Here is a 22990-nt window from a genome sequence, read left to right on the forward strand (position 1 = left end):
CTCTCGAAGCTTGTTCAAGGCGGTTGTTTAAGGCGGTGGCTTGGTAGTGCAAGGTGGTGGGTACGAGCAAGACGTTGTCATTGAGCATTGCTCTCTCTCTATCCTGCATATGAGGACTAGCAGGGCAAGCTAAGGCGAGCCGTGTGTGTGTGTGGTCTACAGACGCACCAACTCCCCCCCCCCCCCCCCCCCTCTCTCTCTCTCTCTCTCTCTCTCTCTCTCTCCCCACCCATATGCTCTCTCTGTGTCTCTATCATCGATGCAAGAGCAGGGTAAGCGAAGGAGACGAGCGGAGCTCGCAGCTACGTCGTCTTTTTTATGGGGTGAGGGGAATATTCGGGGCGCGCAGATGAGCAGCAACAAGGCGAGCTGGTGAGGGGAACCCACTGTGTGTGTGCGTGCACGCGTGTGTGTGGTCTGCAGACGAGGAGCTCTTGGAGCGAGCCCTCTCTCTCTCTCTCTCTCTCTCTCTCTCTCTATAGACGAGGGGCACCAAGAGGGGGGAGGCGCATGGGGTGTGTGGGGGGGCGGGGCACTTCAGGAAGAGCAGCTACTACCGACGCGGAGTTTGGGGGGGATAGAATATCCTAAGGAATCCCATAAATTTATGGATTTCTTTTTTAGTACGCTAGTATGTAGTGTAGTAGTTTCGAAAAAGTATCTTCGTTTCTTTCGTCTAATAAACCAACAGAGAATAATACGCCCTTTTTTATAAGTAAGAGAGCCTATCGCCACCCCCTTTGTATACGTGCACATGTTTCACGGCACATCAAATAGGATATGTATACAAGTTGCAAATTTTTATTTGCAATAGCATCCTTCCCCTCCCAAACATATATAGAGAGAATTCTAATATTTGCACAATACATGGCGATTAGTAATTGCTAGTAGGTGCATTCACTCCCCAAAAGTCTCCCAAAAATTTAATTTCTCTCTCTTTTCAGCTCTCTCTAAATCTGTGATTTAAAATTCAAATTTTGTTAATACAAAACCTTTATTTCAACCAGTCATAATTTTGTTTGTATAATTTTGTTTGAGCAAAATCAAAGATATCTATGAACTGATGCCTGCCATCTCCAAGGGCACCGTCAATCATGACTGGTTTCGGAAAGACTCTTCAAAGTTCAAACGTTTACGTGGAGAAAATGTCTCTTTGAGTGTAGATCTGACGCGGGGACACTTACGCTGCAGAGTCGAGTAGGCCTTCCTTCTAGTCCTTCCCTCTGTGTGTGAAGAGAGAGAGAGAGAGAGAGAGAGAGGACGGTTGATGGAGCAGCCGGACAGCTTGCTGAATAATTTTCGTGAGGCACTCCAAAAGTCTTTGCAGGTGGCACGAGCTCCCAAAGTTGAGTTTCGGCTATTTGATGCTGCAGGCCATGTTGTATATGCTGGCCTGGAGGAGTTCATTGAGCATTTCGACGACGGCCTCAGGGACGAAAACGAAGACATCACCACACTTGCAGGTCAGCTCCTTCATCTCTACTCTCTCTATTTCCCACTTAGCACGCAGTTACAGCTTGAACCAACAACGTTTACAAGCATGCTTGCTGTAAAAGCCAATCGCGTGCACTCCGGTAGGCTATGGCCGGAAGGCTGCTGGCTGGGTTCTCATTATCTGCCCAGTCCTGCATGGTTGAGGCAACAAGAAATGGAAAATGTTTTTGGGCTGAAGGCTGAAACCTACAAGCAAGTACTGCGCCAGCTGGGATATGGCCCTGTCCATGCACCTTCTAAAGATGCTTTGGATCAAATTTGGCATTCTTTATACAATTCTCACCCAGACATTCGAACTTCCAGTGCAGAGAGATATGCAGTGGTGTCCTATGTGCAATATGCACAGAAACAAGCTCCCAATTCTTGGGCAATGGAGGTAGATGCAGTGTTGACGGCTATGGCGGATACGGGCATCATCAGTGAAAAGGCAGTATGGTTTGACAAGCTTGCATCGAGGCAGTATGAGGACAGCCAGAAATGGTGGGGGGCGACGGCTACTATGCAGTTCTTATTTAATCCTGTGATTGTAATCCTGCCTAGGGTGTCTGAGCGTGAGGAATTTACGCCTGAGGTGAAGAAGACATTATGGGGCTCTGAGGAGGCGGATGACATGTTTGCACGATTTGTCCGCCATGCCAAGTCGTGCAGCAAGTGTCAAGAATCCTATGTGTTGGAGTGGGCTCTCAAGCAAGACCAAGTGATGCCCATAGCTACACTGCGTACTTGGCCACGAGTGGAACATCAACTAGGAGCCCATGGCTTGGGTCTTTTCACTTCTGAGACCACATATGCTGCCCTGGCCGCGCTTTTGACATGCTCCTATGCTATGTTCTCTACACTATTCAGCGCAAGCAGGGGTACCCTTCTCAATGAGCTGCTTCATACTGGTGCATCGCCATCTTCAACATATGTGAAAGAGGATGGATCAGTCCAGGTCGGCTGGGTAAATATATCATGTACTTCAAACTGGTTGCAGAATCGGAATCCAGTCAAATATGTCACTACGTTGAGAGAGATGGCATCATTAAGTGCGGAGTTAGTGCGCCTTTTCTGTAACCTTCATACGCCCAAGCTATTGTCCAGAAATTTTCTTGCAATGCCCACTGATGAGGGCGCAGCTGATCTACGCAGTAATATAGATACAACGTCTGGTTTATATTACCCAGCCGAGGACAGCATGTATGTGGATGTCCCGATGATGATCCGTTTCAACACTAATGAGCTAAGGGGCTGTCATATGGATCACACAGTATTGAGCTCTGAAGCTTATGCTCAGCTGCAGATGTATTGGGCATATGTGAGCTTGTCTGAGAACTTTTGTCGTGTAACCACGAAAGATATGGACAGTGTGGGGTCTTTGATAGCTCGCCGCAAGGCGGTGGAGGTGCTAGTCTATGGTAGAGCAGGGAAGGCACCATGCTTTTCATGGGATGATAAATTGGTGGCAGTTATCCTCCTCTCGTCGCCCAGCGTGTTTTTGGAGGCCGTTGACCATTGGCATGACCATGTTAAGCTATCCAAGTTGACAAAAGGTTTGCGTGAGTCAGGCATCCTTGATGAATCACAAGACATAGAGTGGGTACCCAACACACTCATAGCCGTGCTAGCTGTGACAGGCAACCAGAGTGTCCATCGGCTACTGCCACGTTACATGCCGATGAGGGATAATAGGCGTGTTTGTGTTGGTACATTGCGCAATGCTGCTAATGACCATCATGTTCAAGCTGCACGAGTCACAACAGCCAAACAGAAGGGATGGTTCTCGAGACTTTGTAGAAGCCTTCTCCCATGTGGTAAGTCCTTATTGCTATTCAATTTCAACATCCTGAGCTTGCCACTGCAAATATAGCCAGAACGGGCTAGATATAGTAAGACCTTGCATGGAGCAACCTGCACAAGCTTTTTCTATGTCTTCCCTTGTAAGAAAGACACTCGTTTCCCCTTATATTCCCTCAAAAAGATTCAACATCGTGAGCTCCTGCACAAGGACCATAGCTTGCAGATCAGGCAAGGGGCAAGGACAGTTGGCCCTGTCCCCACTTACAAGACCTTGCGTGGAGCAACCTGTACAAGCTTTTTCTACGTCTTCCCTTGTAAGAAAGGCACTCATTTCCCCTTATATTCCCTCTAAAAGATTCAACATCATGAGCTCCTGCACAAGGACCATAGCTTGCAGATCAGGCAAGGGGCAAGGACAGTTGGCCCTGTCCCCACTTACAAGAAGTTTGAAACAAATGCCCAGTAAAGTTCGCACTTTGCGGAGTAGGAGATCATCATGAGCTTCTGCAGAGGAAGCACCGAGCCAGTCCCTAATCACAAGAAGTTTTAAACAAGTTCCCACTAAAATTTGGACCATTAAAACATCATGAGCTTCTGCAGATGAGGCACCACATACCTGGCCAGGTGGGCCAGCAGTGCCCCCTTCCCCACCCACACCTAGCCGGGTATGCAGTGCCTCTGATGCAGAAGCTCCTGGGCCGGCAACTCCCTACCTCCAACCACACCTAGCAAGCACAAGGAAATGAGCTCTTTTCATGCACAAGGGAAAATGTCTAAAACTTCTTGTGGCAAGCTGGTGAATGTATTTTCATAATTTGTCATGTGAAGGGATAATCTGTAGGCTAAACCAAACTTTTTGTAGGAGTCAAGACTGGGGGGCAGACGAAGAAGTGCTTTCTTGGGTATTTTGCAGGACACTTACCATTGGTGACAGTGGATGCATTGCCGTTCAAGACTACCAGGGAAACCGCCTTGCCATCAATAAACGACTATGTGTACAGGAAACTTCAAGAGGCATCATTGTGCGACTCCAACATGGTGGTGGTTGGGCAGCCATGGATGGACTTGAAGGAGCAACAGGCTGGTCAGTGCTGGCATTGCCAAGAGCTCCTGGCTCATGGGTTTGAGACCCCTGGAGCTGCACAGGCACCAACAGGGTGGCTCAGCCCCTTGGACTCTGATTATACTCCTCGACCAGGCATCCAGTGGGGATTGGGCAGCTTTGATCCTCTGAATGTGTTTTCGCTTGTCGATCCCGACATTTCCTTTGGCCGGCACCCAGACTCAGTTGCTGTGCTTTTGGAACGCGATCGCCACGACAGCGTTCATGCTACCACCATAGTTTGCTTTGGACTCCTAGGTGCATCCAATGACTCAAAACAGGTATGCACATGTGCCACATGCTATAATGTCATCGTCTATGACTATGGCAATGATGTGCTCAATGGTGTGTGGACTTTGATGCCCATATTTGGCTACAATCTTGCTGAATTGAGGGACTCGGGAATTGATGTGATCAGATGATCAAGAAGTGCTAAGTGGGTTAGGTGGATAATCTCTCTTATATATCACAAGAAGTTTTGATCACTTTTCCCTGTCGGGAAGAGAGCCCATTTCCCTGATTTTTTCTGGCTATAAATGTATCAAGGGAAAGATGAGGGAAATGGGCTCTGTTTTCTGTAAGAGAAAGTGCCCAGAACTGCTTGTGAATTGGACTGAACTTCCCACTCTATCCTTTTTGAATTTTCACTCATTTTCAGCTATTGCTTTTATTATATCCGTCTGATTTTATTTAACCATGGATAACGCCCATGAATACCTCAAATGATCTCTTACATTTGTGTAGGACATCTCTTTTATTGAAAAAAACAAAACTAGGAGAATGATAATGATTGGCCACAAAGTGCAGTAGCCAAGGAGCCCATTAATACCATCCCATTTCCAGGTACAAAACATCTTCAGCACCGTTCTTGAGGCATTCTATCCTGTCATAGAAAGGCAGACAATTTATCCCCCCCCTTTTTTTGGGGACACCCTTAAAAAATGAGACATTAAAGGTGTTTGCTCAAGCGTTCACTATATGTAAATCTTATACACCATGAGCCTCCAAGCCTGAATGGGTCATAATTAAAATGAACCCTTATATATTTCTATATCTATATCTATACTTCTATATTATATATGAAGCAGCTTAAAATTTTCAAGGTAGGAGAGACCCTCTATGTGTCACATTTTGCTTCATTTCAAAAAGAACCTTTAAAAAATATTTAATTGAAAATATAAAAGTGAAGGGCAAGTGCTAAGATGGTAGAAAATGAAAAGACTTATGAAGGAGTCTTGGCAGTGGAAAGTCAAAAAGACCTTAGTACTCTATCTAAATTTATAATACTTAAAGCATTTCATTCCAGTCCTCAATTTCAAAGCTGATCACTAACAATTTTTTTAAAAAAAATCATTTGAAGGGTGTTCCTTTACATTTTGAGGGCCATAAAGAATTTTTCTCCATGTGTTGCTCAATGAACCTCTCTTCGGAGGTTTGAACATACCTTCTATGTTGTAAATGATCTTTGACTTTGATGCTCGAAGTTCAAAAGCTAGATGCATGTGTGTGTGTGTGTGTGTGTGTGAGAGAGAGAGAGAGAGAGAGAGAGAGAGAGAGAGACCTATGATAAGAGACAAAATCGATGTGTCATTCCTTGAGGTGTTGGTGCATTGCAAGAAGATTTTGCACATTTGCATTGCATTACTGAAGTACATTGAGCTCGACAATTCAACTATAGGAGTTCAACAATTTGTTATGGATGTCTTGCATGCAATGTGTGTGTGTGTGTGTGTGTGTGAGAGAGAGAGAGAGAGAGAGAGAGAGAGAGAGAGCACTATTCACTACACCCTGTGTGAGTGTGAGTGTGTGTGTCTGTGTGTGTGTGTGTGAGAGAGAGAGAGAGAGAGAGAGAGAGAGGACGAGAGGGTTCTCACACCGACACTAGAGAGAGAGGAGAGGGAGAATAAGCATTGGTTTTACAATCAGCAATTGATAAAGTGACAATCGACGAAATCCACAATCGAGAATCAAAATTAAAAAATCAACATCGACATCTACGAAATTGAGAATTAACAAAATTGAGAGTTGACACAATTTGGAAAGTTCAATCTGACAAATTCAAGGCAGAAGATGTGCAAAGCCCAAGGTAGGAGTAGACCTCAACAACAAACGGCAAAGGTGGATGACGAGAGGGAAGTTCGACAATTATCTGCAATTTTTGAAGATTTTTACGCTAGATTTCTTTGAGCTTTGTTGGTGCTCTCGCCTTTGGGTTGACTTGGAATTCAAAGGTGAATCTCAAAATTTGTAAGTGAGATTGCACTAAATCTAGGTTTTCTCGAGCGTTCAAAGGCAAATTAAATTTTTTGAGGCAAATCTCAAAATTTTGTAAGGAGGTTACACTAAATCGAGTTGAGGCATAGTGCTTTCTCCTAAAAACTTAGAAAACTTGCATATGAGAAATTTTAGGGAAAACTTGATTATATTTGAAGGCTTTTACACTCAATTTCTCTATACTTTGTAGGTTTCCTCACCTTCAAATCTATAATTTAGAGATAAATTTCAAAATTTGTAGGTGGGATTACACTAAATTGAAGATTTTTCAAGCATTTGGCTTCGCCGCAGCAACGCGCGGGTCACATACTAGTCCCTCTTAAATGGTGCATCCAAGATCTCTTTTAAAAATCAATTTCTTTGTAAATTTTGCTCAAGTAAAACACCACTTTGTTTCTTCAATATGTGAATACTTTTTTTTAAGGGGTACTCTTATGTATTTCTTATGAGCTCGTGTGACCCGCCTTCCACGGGTCCCACTCATTTTCTTTCTTGTAGGTGCAAGGCATGGCCAATGCTCTCTCGCACTTGGGTTGGAGTGCCACATGGAAAGATGAGAAGTTCCACAATCTCTCCTTTATATATAAATAGATGTATGTTAAAAGTGTTTGAAAAGGAGATATTAACACTAGAAACAACGTTCATTTATCGAGGCATGACAATTGAAAAAATTCTCCGTTGTAGATAATTGCCTTGATAATGCCCCCGATAATTTCTCCGGAAATGCCCGTGATAATATCCCATTATGTCCCCCGAAAAACTCTTCCCCCCCCCCCCCCCTAAATTGTAGTGTTTCAATCTATACCAGAATAATTTGTATCATCCAAGAGATCTTGTTGAGCAAATATGTCAATAAAGAGATCAAGTTTGCATGAAGCTTGGATGTCGACATCATCATCCATTAGCATCCTATCTACATTAATTTTCATTCTCAAATTGATTGATTTTATTGTCTTCTATATCCATATCATTTGATTCTTAGATGTTAAGATCTTCTATACTTTCAGTTTGATTCTCATTTCCATATCATTTGATTCTTAGATGTTAAGCTCCTCTATACTTTCAGATTCACATGAACCTTGGATGTCGACATCATCATCCATTAGCATCCTATCTACATTAATTTCATTCTCAAATTGATTGATTTTATTGTCTTCTATATCCATATCATTTGATTCTTAGATGTTAAGCTCCTCTATACTTTCAATTTGATTCTCATTTCTCAGTTGATTAGTTACATTATATACATCCGGGTATAAAGTATTTGTTTCTTGAATGAAGGATTCGGAGTCCTCGAAAATAGTATTGTACTCAAAGCCAGCAACATATGATTTTATTTTTGAAGACGTTGCGAGATCAACATTCGATGCATTATCAAGAATCTCATGTTCCTCATAGATCTGTTTGCTGCATGAAGAAATTTGGATTACATACCACCAAGCTGTTTTTGTCGGGATTGTTTGAAATATAACCTATATTATTTAAAACATCAAAATCAAAAGTAAAAGATTAGCAACTAACAGGCGTTCAACTTTGTAGATCATGATATCTAAACATTATATATAACTTTTCACATGCTTCAAGGGGATTACAGAGGTGTCACTTCTATTTGTCCATACCTTGGATGAGTCTACAACTATAAAGCATGTTCCATTAGGAGAAATATGGACTTTGTATGAGCCTTGTAAGGAATCCTATTTTTTAGGGATTAAAGCTAATGTTGTGTAGGGTTAAGGGGACAAGGGCATTCAAGAAGCTAGTTTTGGATAGGCTTTTCTAGCATTTTTTTTAAGACACATGAAGGATGTGGACCTAAGAGGTTTTTTTCTCACTTTGGAATTTTAAAGTAGAGTTAGAAGGGCACCCATTGCATGTTAACTCTTTACATTTGCACAAAAACTGAGACTTTTTAACTTCATTCTCTTAGCCATACATTTTGGTTTGGTAGATAATGTGATTATTCACACAATTAATATCATTCGTTATCTCCACACGACACGTTGTGATCACACTCGTATTCACCTTGCTCCATTTAGTGATGCAACAAAGGCTCTCTCTAGGGGGAATTTGAATGAGGAAGCAAAGAGAGAGAGAGAGAGAGAGAGAGAGAGAGAGAGAGAGAGAGAGAGAGAGGGACAGAAGTTGAGATTGAATTTGATGAGTGGATGAAACCTATTCTTGAATTTACCAAAGATCCTACCATGTAGCTCAATTGATATATGCACCTGGAAAAAAGGCCAAGTGCATTTTGAATTGGATGCTGATCAGATGTGGATCAGCACATCAACATTAGACTAGCAAAGTCTACATCAAATGCTAAATATCAAAGGAATATGTCATAAAAGTCAAAACTGCCTATTTTTAGTATATGTAGAAAAAACCGCTTCTAGTAAATATTATGGTTGAGTGTTCTCGTAAGGGTTCCAACTTGTAAATAGGAGCATGTTTTGTTCACTTGAGCAAGTAAAGTATGAAATGGGTTCAAAGGAGTTCCAACTTGTAAGAAGTGGGCTGAAGTGGGTTCTTAAAATAATTCCTTAAAATAATCCTATATAGTGAGCCTAAGGAGTTTAGTAGGGACTAGTATATAAAGAGCGTCATTTGAGAGGTCTCACACACCTTGAGCTATCATATGCTAAGCTCCCTTGAGAAAGTTACTCTCGCTCTTCTCCATAGAGGTGAATGCTCTTCTTTATCTCCACCTACAAGTTGTATGAGAAATGCTCTTCCACTTCATGGCAATGATATGAGCCTTGTGTCTCTATCTCCTTTGCAACTCTTCTCTCTAGTAAGTAGCATGCTAGTTCTTTTGAGTTTATGGTATTCTATGCTTGTGTGTGTGATCTTGTGGGTTGAGCTTAAGCTTCTCCATAGCTTGTAGCTTCCCGTAGAGCTAGTATATGCTTGCAAGGAATGTGTGCTCTCTCCAATCTTTCCATTGAAGCTTGAAAGATTGTGTGTGCATGCTAGTAGGAAGGGAAGTGCCGGTGAAGTCCGCTTACTCGCGGGCCTTGGGTAGTGTGTGCTTCTTGCTTATGAGTGTGTGAGTGTGTGTGAATGTGTGTGAATGAGTGGATGTGTGAGAATGATGCTTTGGGTTGACTTTGCATGTGTGTAGATCTAGTGTCGAAGAGCAGTGGTGTGTCTTGCATCATCTCTCTTGAAAGGGATAAGCTTTTTTGCACCTTTCCCGGTTGAGTCTCTAGCACAAAAGAAGTGCTACACATTCCATTGGAGAGCTAGGGGAGTATACTCTACTTGCCCGTATTGCATCGTAGGGAGATGAGGTCTTTCCATTGGCTCCATTGCCAAGGAGTCGACCTACGGAGATTTTGAGATGACATTGGCTACCACCACATCATTAGCATTAGATTAGAGTAGATTAATAGTAGGAAAGTTAGTGAAGAAGTAGAGTTAGAAGAAAGACTAAGTAGATTTAAGAATTTTCTTGAGCGGTTGAGCGGCTCCCGCATTGATTTTAGTTTGTTCTCTTGCTTATGTTATGCTTTCTACTATGTTTATGCTTGCATTTTGCATTTCATTGTTTGCATTAGTAGGTAGATTAGTTGTGCTTAGCTAGATTAGCAACATTGTAGATCTGCTAGTAGCAGCTGCATATCATAGTTGGAAGGCATCTACATTGTGTGCTTAAGATAAAAAAAAAATTCTCTATTTTTGCATTACTTTGCTACTAAGATCGACATTAGTCTGCACAGTTTGATGTCGATCTGAGCCTTTTTAGGCACTTTTCGGTGGTCAAAATTGAAAAGTGAGCATACCATTGGAAAGAGGAGCTCAAGATCTATCTGCCCATCTAGTCAAAAGTTGAAAATTTGATGTCAATTTGAGTTCTAGAGAGAAAATAGATAGCTTCTGACTTTTGTAGACTGAAAACTGTACTTTTTCTGCTTTTTTAAAGGTTGAAAATAGCCAAAAACATGTAAAAAACAGCCTCATAACAGCCAAAACAGCCTTGTTTTGCAAACGTTTTTGTCATTTTTTTAGGTTGGAGTTAGCATCCATATACAAGGGTTAGACTCCTTTTATTAGTGGTATAGGATATGTCATTGAGCATCGCTCATGACTGAGTGTTAGTCTTTGCCTAGTCTTTGGTCTGGCTAGAGGTGGTCGCTTGGGATTGTCTTGGACGGATCTCTTAGGAACTACCTCGAAAGCTCACCATAGTTGTACTTAGCATTAGAAAATAACTTCCTAAGTGTGGGGGTCGCTTGAGACTTTTGGCATTTGTTGATCTCCCAGGAACTACCTCATACCCATGGTTATAGTGTAGGTGAAGAGTTATACTTAGTTGTAGGCACAGACTTTGACATGCCAGCCATTGTTGGATGAGTGTTTAGCTTCAAGAGTGTACACGAATAGCAATACGCTAAGGTGTTGTAACCATCTCTATCATTGAGATAGGTGCTTGCCAAAGCGCTAAGGCTAAAAATGCTATGGCCTATTTGAGCTAGACAAACCTAGCATTGAAGATTGGGCATCTAGCATCTTACTAAAGCTAAGAGACACATACTCCTAGCTCTAAACAAGACCAAGGCACTCAAACAGGGTTTTCATTTTGTTTTTTATCTTTGTCTTATGCTTTTTATGCTAGTGTAGGTGAAGAGTTATACTTAATTGTAGGCACAGGCTAGTGTAGGTGAGTGGTTAGTGAGATGCTAGTGTAGGTGAAGAGTTATACTTAGCCGTAGGCATAAACTCCGACTTCCCCAGCCATTGTTGGTGGGAAATATCTAATACCTAGCTTTATCCAAATGATTTTCTCATGTTAAAATGATCATTTAATATGGGAAATAAAAGGGAAACAAGAGCTAGAACATAAATATGTGTTTGTAGATCAAGCTCAGTACAGGGCAAAAAAGGAGATGGTTTCATCTCACAAGGGGTCACAAGACATGGTCTACTGAAGAACAATGTTTGCATAATGGAGCTTACAAGACCTTAGGGTTAACTTTATTAAATACCTCCAAAGGTTAGTGTTAAAAGGCCTTAGACCTTAGGTTAAGCTAGGTCTATGCTTGAGATGCTTGATGATTAAACTGCATGAGGTTCTTGGTAACTAAGGTGCATGGTTAAGCTAGGCTTATGCTTGAAGTCAAAGTCTAATCCCTACAAGGAGGGGGTGAGCCTTAGAAGGTAGGGGCATGTGTGTGAGGCCATGTACTTGCTATACCCATGCTTGATGTGACTAAGGTGCTTAAGCTAGTTGGGGGCCAAGGTGCTTGGGGGTAGAAAGTCAAAGGCATGCCTACAAAGGAGGGGGCAATCCCTACAAGGTGGGGTAGGTTGATGACCCTTCCCTCACTCAAGGGGCACCCCTACTCAAAGAGGCATTTAGGACACATGTCAAGGCCCTAACCAAAGTTTCCCCCATAGTGTGCCTAAAGCCTATTGGATGGCCATGAGAGGGTCCAATGATAATTTATCTAATTAAATTAATTGTTTATGCATTATTCAAGCCCTCTCTCTCAAAGGGGAAATGAGGAAACTTGTCCAAAGGCTACCTCTATTGCTTGAATTGACCCAAGCTTGTGATTGGCTAGGCTTGAAGGAGCCAATGAGCATAAGGCATGAACTACAAGAGGGGGTCGACCCAAACATGTATGGGGCTAGCTTGCAAGATATACTCTCTCCACACACACATACACTCTCTCATTGTGTGAAGTGCTAAGTGCAATAACTTCATCTCCTTCTCCAAGCTTGTTGAGAAGTTGAGAGCCTACACCAACACTCTTGTCTATGGAATGCAAATCCAACCAAGAGCCATGCTTCAATGCTTAAACTTTTCATTTTCTTCATCATCATTACTATGCTACTATGCTATGCTAAGCAACAAGAGTTATGATAAGTGAGGAACTATTTCTTTCTTGTAAGAATGTTTCTTCTTCCTCTTCCCTACCCTCATTACGTGCTAGCTCTCTCCACCTTCAAAGGTGTTTGAGGTCTTGGAACTGAGGCTGGGGACACGTTAAAGCTTTCATTTAGCTAAGTTACGAGCATTATTGTGGTGCATGAACCTCTGTATCTTCATTGCACCATCAAGGTTTCAAGGAAGGCAAAGCTTGTATTGTACCAAGTCTCTCTTTATGGGAGAAACTATAATACAAAATCCTTTTGGAGCGGGGACCGGCTCCACATAAATCCGGTCCTCAACTATTGTCAAGTTCTCTAATTATCTCTCTTGCAAAGTATTGTTCATGCCAAGTTAATTAAGTATAATGGTTATGCTGCTACCTCTAATCAAGTTCACCCTCTATTTTCTCAAAGTAGTCTCATAAAAATACTCACTACATTTTTCTTAATTATGTTATTCTCAATGTTCATAGGCCATTTCCGTTACATTGGTATCAAAGCTATTAGTTTTCTCTTTTCTTGCATAAGAGGAGAGTTTCTTAAGTTTTCCATGAAAGGTTGGACCTATTCATTGCAAGAGGGTAAGTGGGACAAGGATCTATTATCTTGGTTGAAAAGGACTTAGTTTGAGGTACACCGTTGGGAACTATAGAGTTAATACTGGAGTCTCTCGGGGCTTGCCCTTGGCTAGACCATTACTGGGCTATTAGCAGCTCAATAGGAACCATAATCAACTGAGAAATGTTAGACCCTCTCCACTATTCTTTGCAAGCAATAGTCTCTAAACCACGGGTGTGGCTACTTTAGAGCTATTTTCAAATATAAAGAGGGTTTTTGACGGTACCAAAGCACAAACTACCATACACATAAGTTAATTAGCATGGTTGAAAATAATCAAGAGAGTAGAATTAATATTGACAACTTTGATTTTGCACATGAAGGTGCTACTGATGATGCCCCAATGTTTGTGAACTATCTTGTTAGTAGGTTGCAACAAGCTATGGGAAACTCTGCCTTGCAAGCCAAAGTTACCCAACAACTTCCTGCTTATGGGATTTCCCTACCTCTCCAAGAAGAGAGAGAGCTTAGGAAGCCACTTGTTGAGACTTCCAAAAGAAGACTCTCTCCAATAAGAGAAGAGGAGGAATCCAATGAACGAGAAATAAGTGAATCTCTGAATTCCTCTAAAGATTTGGCCCCACGAAGACGACGGTCTTGATGATCCCCAACTCCTCCTAAGAGGAATAGATCATCCTATAGTCCTTCTCCTTGTCACTCCAAAAGGGAATAGAGGAAACAAAGGAAGAAAAAGGTAAGAAAGAGGTCATCTTCTTCTCCTTCTTCTTCACCTTCCTCCTCTTTTGACAAAAGTAGTGGTTATTCTCCCAGCGAATACAAGAGGAGAGGACATCACAATTCTTATCCTGCTTGGAAAAGGTCCCAAAAGCTTAAGAAGTTCAAAGAGGGGAGGAAAGAGTATTTCTTTTCTCACCTATGATGGCACCTTTGGTGCTAATGACAAAGTATTATCCTTCATCCAACAATTCGACGTGACCTTTGGAGATGAGGGCTTCACAGAGTCATCCAAGCTATGCCATGTAGCTATGCACTTTCAAAAGTCTGCTCGTCAATGGTGGGCTAGTCTTCGCGGGAATGGAGAAGCCCCAATGACATGGAAAACTCTAGGAGTTTCCATCATGAAGCAATTCCTAGAAAATGATGCCAAGGATAAAGTTCTCACCAAATGGTGCAGTTTAAAGCTTCTCTCCAACAAGTCTATCCACAAATATGTAGACAAGTTTTGGGATTTACATCTCAAAGCTAAAGTCTTTCAAAAGATAGACTTCGTCGAGCAAAAGCAACAGTTTTGTGCGGGATTACCTAAAGAAATGGCCGAGTATGTCAACTCCCAACGGCCTGGTTCTATCATTGAAGTCATCCACCACACTATGGTTGCATCTCGTATCAATTTCCAACAAGGGGCTAAAAGGAATGCCAGGCCCATGAAAAACAAAGATAAAAATGATGCAAAGGGGAAGAACAATGCTCAAAGTTCATCCCAAGGTAATTCCAACAACAACAACAACAGTTGCAGCAACAAGACCAAGGAGAAAGGAGTTTACAAAGGTAAAAGAAAACTCTCTCCTGAAGAGCTAGGGGCTTTTTGCAAAGATCACAAATGCTTTAAGTGTGAGGAGCAAGGAAATGACTATCGTTCTCTACCCAAAAGAAATGCTTATAATGAAACTCTTAGAGCTTCCACGGTCGAAGCTCCAAAAGAGGATGCTCATTCCAAAGGATCATCCCTTTCATATGCTTGAGGGAAGGGTGAGGGAGCATGATGCCTTCATCCTATTTGATCCTAGCTCTCCAAGGGGATGATGACCATATGATAGAGCTTCTCCCCGGGAGCTCACCACCTATTAAACCTCCTTATCGAGTTTCTCAAGCTCAACGAGTCTTGCTTGGTGGACGTTGCTATATCACATCTATAGAATATCTAGCAGTAAAGGAAATAAGATGTCATTAAGATGTTATTATGTTCATGAGAGGACACAAAGCTAATTGCATTGGCTAGTAATTGTATGCAAGGAGTTGCATGTGTAATTAACATGTGTAGATGGTGGTCGAGTATATAGCTCTGAAAACAACATCCAAGTAAACTGAACCAAAGGAAGCTATGTGCAAAATTCCAAAACAAGGAAACGGATAAAGCATCAATGAACTGCAACAAAAAATGAAGTACCTACAATGTTGTACTAGTGCTTTTTGATTGTCCAAACTATAGGCCGATATTTGAGTCAAGCTACAAAAACACAATGTGAGTAGTTTAACATATTGTCTTGCAATGAAACGTCACAGGTTGAAACCACAAAGTATACAGTGCACGTCATGCTGAGGTGCCATACAAAATTATGGTGGAGAGCTGGCACTGTGGTCTCTCCAAAATTTATAAGAAACGCAAGCCATGCCCTGCCCTGTAGCGTTTATGTGTTGCGCCAAGCAAATGCATAGACATGGAAAATTGTATACAGATAATGGACCTTGCAATGTTGTTAAGTCGGGGTCGCGCTTGTGCAATCAAAATTTCCAGTCTTGTGAATATATGTCCTCTCTGCCATACACAAACATGCATTAAGATAAATACAAAAGATGCACGATATTGATTAAGCTTAAAGAGAAGTAGATCTAGATTTATGTTCTATGTCCCCTGATCAGTATTAGCTTCTCTCTCTCTCTCTCTACCTCTCTCTCTCTCTGCTGCATGTTTTTTTCTTGTGTTGTTATTGAACAACCCGTGTTGTATATCTCCCTTTCTAACTACGCATCAAAGTCCCTTTTTTAGCTACTTTTCCATCCATTATCTTTTTATTGTGGTTCATTGTTTCTCTGTCCAAAACAATCAACAGAAACACCTTCTTTCAGAGCGTGCTATGTAATAGATCTTCCCTTGTTAAAATCTCCCTCTACTCAACCATCAATTCCTTCTCCTGCCTTACACTGGAGACAACTTTCTATTTGCATTGTGCCCTCTTGTTGTAGACCAAGTAGAGCTGCCCTCTTGACTCATAGTTCATTTGTTTTTTTCTTGCAATAGCATGCTATTACATGTAGAAATTATTGGTTCCCGTTAATGGGATAGACAGGAGTACTCATCTTGGGTTGAAATGCGGATTTTTGCTACCAAGGTCAGATTCAAGCAAGAATATGTTGGCCTACTGCCTCCCCTCTGCAAGATTGCAAGATGACATAAAATAACACGATATATCAGTGATATCACCATGTGGCTTGCACCTTGCCTTCTCTATCTTTATCTTTGTATTCTCTTTCATAAAAAAAAAGAACAAGGTATATCAGTGATATCACCATGTAGCTTGTATGTAATGGAATTGGCCTATTAACTTGAGAGTAGCGGAAATTAGAGAGAGTACTTTTGTGAAATTACTTTGTGAGCATAGTGAGTGAACATAATTGACGGTAGCAACATAAACATAACATTTAGTTAACTTGGCATGAACAATACTTTTGCAAGAGAGAGAATTTAGAGAACATAACAACAATTGAGGACCGGATTTATGTGGAGCCGGTCCCCCCTCCATTGTACTATGACTTCTACCATCAAGAGAGACTTGTTACAATACAATCTTTGTGTTCCTTGTGACCTAGGTGATGCAATGAATATGGAAAGCTTCATGCATCACGAGCATAACATAAACTTTGAGGAAAGAATTAACTATCCCAAGCCTCAGTCCCAAGACCTCAAACACCTTAGAAGGTGGAGAGAGCTAGCAGGGAATGAGGGTAGGGAATATGAAGAAGAAACATTTCAGAGGAGAAAGAATTAGTTCCTCACTTATCATCACTCTTCTTGCTAGCATACATAATAGCATAGTTATGAAGATGGAGAAGATGGCAAGTTTAAGCATTGAAGCATGGCTCTTAGTTGGATTTACACTCCATAGCCAAGAGTGTTGGTGTAGGCTCTCAACCTCTCTACTTGCTTGGAGAAGGAGAGGGAGCTCTTGCACTTTGCACTTCACACAATGAGAGTGTGTGTGTGAGTGTGTGTGGGAGAGTATACCCCCCTAAGCAAGTCCCTAGCCTCCTTGGTTGACCCCCCCTTATAGCCTCATTGGAACCCTCCAGGCCTAGCCAATCACAAGCAGAAGGTAAATCAAGTAATAAAGGTAGCCTTGGTTGACCCCCCCTTATAGCCTCATTGGAACCCTCCAGGCCTAGCCAATCACAAGCAGAAGGTAAATCAAGTAATAAAGGTAGCCTTGGTTGACCCCCCCTTATAGCCTCATTGGAACCCTCCAGGCCTAGCCAATCACAAGCAGAAGTAAATCAAGTAATAAAGGTAGCCTTAGGACAAGTGTCCTTTTTTCCCCTTTGAGAGAGAGGACTTGATAAATGCTAAAACAATTAATTAAATCTTCTAAATTATCATTGGACCCCTTGGGTGGCCAACCAATAGGCTTCAGGCACACCATGAGGGCAACATGAGGAGGAACTTGACAAGTGTCCCTTTTGCTTTCTTTGTACCAAGCATGCCTTGTGTGAGTGTGTGTGTGTGTGTGTGTGTGTGTGTGTGTGTGTGTGTTCTCTCTCATCCCCCCTCTTGTAGGGCTCACCCCTCCTTGTAGGGATTAGCTTTGACTTTTGTGCCACCTCAAGCCCCTCAACCTTGGGCCTAGTTCTCACCACAAGCTTGGCCCTTAAGCCCCTCAAGCTTGGGCTGGGTTCTCACCTCAAGTATAGCCCTAGCATCTCAAGCATGACAAGCACATTAAGCATCTCAGTCATCAAGAACCTCAAGCATCTCAAGCATCTCAGTCATCAGGCACCTCAAGCAGCTCAAGCACCTTAGTCATCAAGCACAACAAGCACCTCAAGCACCTTAAGCTTGGGCCGGGTTCCCACCTCAAGCTCAGCCCTAGCTTACCTAAGTTCAAAGATCTATAAGCACATGTCTATATCTTAACCCTTGTTTCCCATTCATTCTCCCACATTAAATGATGAGCTTAATATGAGCAAATCATTTGGGCTGTTTAGATATTAAATTTTATGACATTAACTCTCTCTTGAAATCATAGTCGTCCTCGACTATGAGGTAGAAGAGAAATAGCCTTAGTCATTAGTCAACCTTACTTAGCGGGTAGAGGATTCCTTTACCCTATGACATCTTTCCAAGATGGACGACTAATCCATTTGGTGCTTGGGAGACATAGCTGCCGCAAGCATGTCTGCTCTTTAGTCCATTTCATTCTCCCAAAGTAGAGTGACAAATTCCACTTGGTGTTTGAGAGACGTCGTCCTCATGAACATGATTCTAAGCATGCATACTATCAAAAAAAAATTTCCGAGAAAAAGATCCTTCTATTAGTTAATGAATCTGCCCATGGGGCTACAACCACCTCTACAAGAGAGGGCTACAACAATCATGATGGGGAGAATCTCCCAATGAAACAACATCATATGTACAATGAGGCTAAATCAAGAGATGGGAGGAGAGAAAAGCCACACAGGTGGACGGTAGTGCCATCGGAGTACACCTTGGACCATGGTGAAGAAAGGCCCAGGATGCCAAAGTCGAAGGAAAGCCTCTCTCTACTCCCGTGTGCGGTTGGAGCTGCCCTAGATTCTCTCGAGCTGTCCTCTGAGAGTATGGATCAGCTCTAGCCAAAGGTCCCGAACAGTCTCTGATGGTGGTACAGGGCAAGCCTCAAAGATGTGAAAGCAGCGGTCCCGCCAAATGAACCAGAGTGTCAGGCCACTGATGAGCTCCCAACACTCCTCTCTCTCATGATACCACTCCTGTGGAGTAAGCTTTGTGGCAGGCTGGAGTGTAGGTCACCCCCCCTACATCACTATCATCCTACTAGTGGAAGATAGCTCAAACTGAAGTGCCGGGCCCGTGAGAGTGGACCAAGCAGCTGCCCCCCAAGTGTAATGCCGAGCCGTGGAAAGAGCTGGCATCAATCGAATAACAAGAAGCCACACTTGCTGTGCCAAAGGACAGTCCCAAAGAAAGTGACACTGACTCTCCACAAGATGACCACAAGATGCACATGCGGCCGAAAGACCACTATGTACAAGCCAACTCCCAATTGCCGTAGCTCTGTGTGCGATCAACCACTGGAACAAAGTGACTCACCTTGGCTGTATCAAGTCTCACAACCTCTCCCAAAAAGCTGTTGTTAACCCTCACGGCTCACGAACACCCCATCACCTACGACGGACGCGTATTATGTAATTGGTAGAGTCAGGTACCGGGCTTGTCGGACCAATAGGAAAAGGGTAAGAGTGATCGCCGATGAGAGGCGCACTCTAACTGGGACATTCAAGGGATTAGTTGGCTAAGCATGGGCGCCCAAGTGTGAATGGGGTGAGCTCATATAAAAGCCAACTAAACCTAAAATTCACTCATTCTCTCATTTGTGCAATAGAAGAGTGCTCTTGCTCCATCTCCATCTCCATCTTCTTCTTCTTCACCTCCTCGTGTGTGTGTGTGTGTGTGAGAGAGAGAGAGAGAGAGAGGGAGAGTGTGTGCGCGATCGAGCATTACGAAGGCACGGCGGCGACGAGGCGGTTGAGCGCGGCGTAGCGGCGTCTCCTTCTTCTTCGCGGTGAGGAATCCTCTACGGCAGGAGCATAAGGCGGTGAGTGACACACCATTGCCCTCTTTGAGCTTACTAGTTAAACTAGTTGTGTGCTTGGAGCTGTCTGCGGCTCGCACACGGTGCATTGGCAAGTCCCTTGCTTCGACAGTGCAGCAAGGAGCGCACAGTTTTGGCGCCGCTGCCGGGGAATAGCCCTGCACTAAGCCCAAGAGGCACTTTGTGCTTCTTGTATGAGTGGTTTGCAGTAGGAAAGAAGAGGGAGAGGAAGGCGTATTTTTTCTGCAAGTTGTTAATTCTGTTTTTCTGTTGCGCACAGTTTGCATTTTCTGTTTTTCTGCTGCGTACATTTAGTATTAGTTAGACAGTTAGCAAAATTCTGTTTTTCTGTTTGCACACAGTTAGCATTTCTTGCGTTTTTTTGCATTTTCTGCATTTTCTGGTTTGCACTGCACAGTTCTGTCAAGTTTCAATTTTCTGCATTTTTTGTGTTTCCTGGTTTGTGCACAGTTAGGCGCACAGTTAGTTAATTAAGTAGGTTAGTAATTAGGTGAACCACTGATTAGCAGGTCAGTAGGTAGGCGAGACAGTAAGTAGGTAGGTGAGGTCAACGCGCACCAAAACGCGTACCAAAAAAAAAAAAAAAACAGCTTAAAATTTTTTGCAAAAAAATAAAAATAAATAAAAATAAAATTTTCTCAAAAAAAAAAAATCAAAAAATAAAAACGTGAGTGAGGGGGAGGTTAAATTTTTTGAAAATACATAAAAACGGACGGGTTGGTTTGTATAAAAGATAGATCGGGATCGTTTCCCCAAGCCCAAGCCCAAGCCCCAGTCCTATGATATATACTAGACTCACTCTTATATATATACCCTACCCCCTCAAGAGGGAATGAGAGCATGTGGGACAAGTCCTTCACTCTCCTCCCTTCTCTTCCCACTTGCACCCTTAGACTTGCTATTTGGAGCCTAGTTCCCCAGCTAGGAAAAGACTGTTTCGGGCTTTTCTGGAGCAAAATAGAACCAAACGGTGGGCTGTAAAGCACAGCACGTCCCTCCTAGCGATACGCTCGTTTCGAGCTATCACACGGCCCATTCCACGACACGCTCTAAAAAAATCTAGCAAAAAAACAAACAAAAAACACGCAAAAAACTAGTCACAAGGCCTCCTAGAGCAGCTTTTTGACACCTTAGGGTATCAAAAGCACATGCACTTACGCTCTGGGCGGGTGCTAGAACACGAGCATATTGAGGGTGTCTCTGTTCATACGGACACCCATTACCCATCCACAATAGGCTCTAGACTCTCAGCGGGGACACAAGGTAGCACCACCCAAGACCCTAAAATAGCCGCTAGTGATTCCTCCTCCGACTCAGAAATCATGGAAGCATACCCTACCCAAAACACTGAGAGAGAAGGCCATGCACCTCCCGAAGCTCCACAGCCTAGTATTAGTATGTTTAGCCGTTTCATGGAAACATTAGGTAGAGCTACTCGCTCGGAACCTGATGCAAATGAAGCACACGAAGGGGGTGGGGAAGTGGACTCTCCTTTCACATCGCACGTGGACCCGACACCCCCAAAGAGTGTCCATGTGGATATCCTGCCAACTTCTTACCAAGAAGGCCCTGTTGAGCTGCCTCCTTCAGAAGTTCCCTCTAGAGTACCGTTGGTGACAAGTAAAACCACGGGGAGCAACATTGCTTCTACCTCACAAGAAACCGTTAACACGTCGACTCTAGAAGGATTGTTCATTAATGATCATTGGACATACGACCTCCACACTGAGGTGTTGACGGATCTACACTCTGGCCACGCCTACCATGTAGGATGGATAGAGATTGTACAATCCACCTCTAGTGCCACGAGCATCGAAGATCAACAGAAAATGATCTGTAATGTTATCCATGGCATTATTCAATCGGAAAGGCAAAACCGAGGGGTAAATATACTCTCAACTGGCCCCATGAGATTTCTGGATACGAGCAAGGCTCAACAGCCTACTCTATCACAAATGGAGACTCCTCTAATGAGCCCCATGGACCCATCTTATGTCATTTCACCTGGGGTCTCTATGCAATCTGAGCCTCCGAGCGACAACTTTAGCTTCCCTAACTTGGCTCAACCCTCTATTAAGGAAAACACAGTGCTCACTCCAGGGATAGGCCTGACAGAAAATGTACCGATGACATCTACGGTTAGCGCAGTGCCACTACCTAGTGTCGTAGTACCTAATATGGGGCCTCGACCGTATGTGCCTCTAGCCCCTTATGCACACATGGCCCCCACACCTCCAATTGTACCACTTGTTCATGCTCCTCGAGTGCCGCTCCCTAGCCCTTATCCGAGTGGACCAATGCCCGGTTATGTTCCATATCCTGCATCATCCACACATATGCCAAGACCGGTACCCGTCCCTCTCCCACATATGATTCCAAGAGTACCTCCACCGGCCCTGCCTCCTCACATAGGTGACTTGGTAGTGTTTTCTCAAACCATAGGTCGATCTATCGCGGAAAATATGCGTCATGCATCTGATAGAGAGCCTAGAAGTAAGGCAGTACAAATTGCCAAACTCACGCAAAAATTCAATGGGGACGAAGATGCTAGAAAACACATTGAAGAGTTTGAACAAGTATGTGATTCCTTAGGGGAACGCAACGAACTACATAAGTGCAATGCCTTAAGCTTGACATTAAGTGGGAAGGCTGGAGATTGGTATAGAACCCTAAGGGTGGACGAGAAAACAATCTACCCTACCCTTCGAAGGTTGTTTCTAAAGGAGTACATACGAGAAGGTGTGCTTTGGGGTGTAGCATCTCAGCTACAGAAGGCCGAACGTAAGGAAGGAGAGTCAGTAAGGGACTTCATTAGTCGTCTAAAGCACTTAAACTCTCGCTGCCCTGTAAATGAGCGCTTCAACAATAACCAACTGCTTGATCGATTCATCCGAGGGTTGAGGAATGAAGGAATCTATAATGGACTAGTGATTAGAGGTATCACAACCTGGGAAGATGTCACTGCCAATGCAATCCAATTAGAGGACAACTTGATGATAGCAGGCATGAGGGTGTCTACTGACACGAGATCCACTAGCTCACAAGCCATTGAGTATGAACCCATGACTGCAAAGCCCATTGCCAATGAGCCAAAGGTATTTGAGACATTCTTGACAGACCTCACCAAGGCAATCCAAGAGTCTCTTAAGGATAATCGACCCCCTCAAAATAGTCACATGTATCCAAGAAGGGAGGAACAATGGTGTTCCATTTGCTTGGGTCCACATAGCACTAGTGAGTGCCCTACGTTTAGAGTAAAATTTAATGGAACTTGCAACGCATGTGGTAG

The 22990-nt window shown here is 43.0% G+C and overlaps 1 protein-coding gene across 3 annotated transcripts; it reads left to right on the top strand.

Moving 5' to 3' along the window:
* Positions 1-1097: 1097 nt before the first annotated feature.
* Positions 1098-5036, top strand: LOC147424891 (uncharacterized). 3 transcript variants are annotated; one of them, XM_086500334.1, is made up of 2 exons: positions 1098-3287; positions 4136-5036. In XM_086500334.1, exons 1-2 carry the CDS (start codon positions 1268-1270, stop codon positions 4795-4797), a joined length of 2682 nt encoding a protein of 893 aa, XP_086356460.1. In that variant the 5' UTR covers positions 1098-1267; the 3' UTR covers positions 4798-5036. The 3 variants fall into 3 exon arrangements, with proteins under 3 accessions (XP_086356460.1, XP_086356461.1, XP_086356462.1); XM_086500335.1 differs by having other exon boundaries at positions 4187-5036; XM_086500336.1 differs by having other exon boundaries at positions 4144-4539.
* Positions 5037-22990: the final 17954 nt, after the last annotated feature.

This window comes from Adiantum capillus-veneris, chromosome 25 (genome assembly GCF_014529385.1).
Source record: "Adiantum capillus-veneris isolate H3 chromosome 25, ASM1452938v2, whole genome shotgun sequence".
Taxonomy (NCBI): domain Eukaryota; kingdom Viridiplantae; phylum Streptophyta; class Polypodiopsida; order Polypodiales; family Pteridaceae; genus Adiantum; species Adiantum capillus-veneris.

What these genes read in the sequence shown, in the direction of transcription:
- LOC147424891 (XM_086500334.1), top strand. Translation starts at nt 1,268, where the DNA reads ATGGAGCAGCCGGACAGCTTGCTGAATAATTTTCGTGAGGCACTCCAA. An exon ending in TAGAAGCCTTCTCCCATGTG is followed by an intron (nt 3,288 to 4,135) that starts GTAAGTCCTTAT and finishes AACTTTTTGTAG; the next exon opens with GAGTCAAGACTGGGGGGCAG.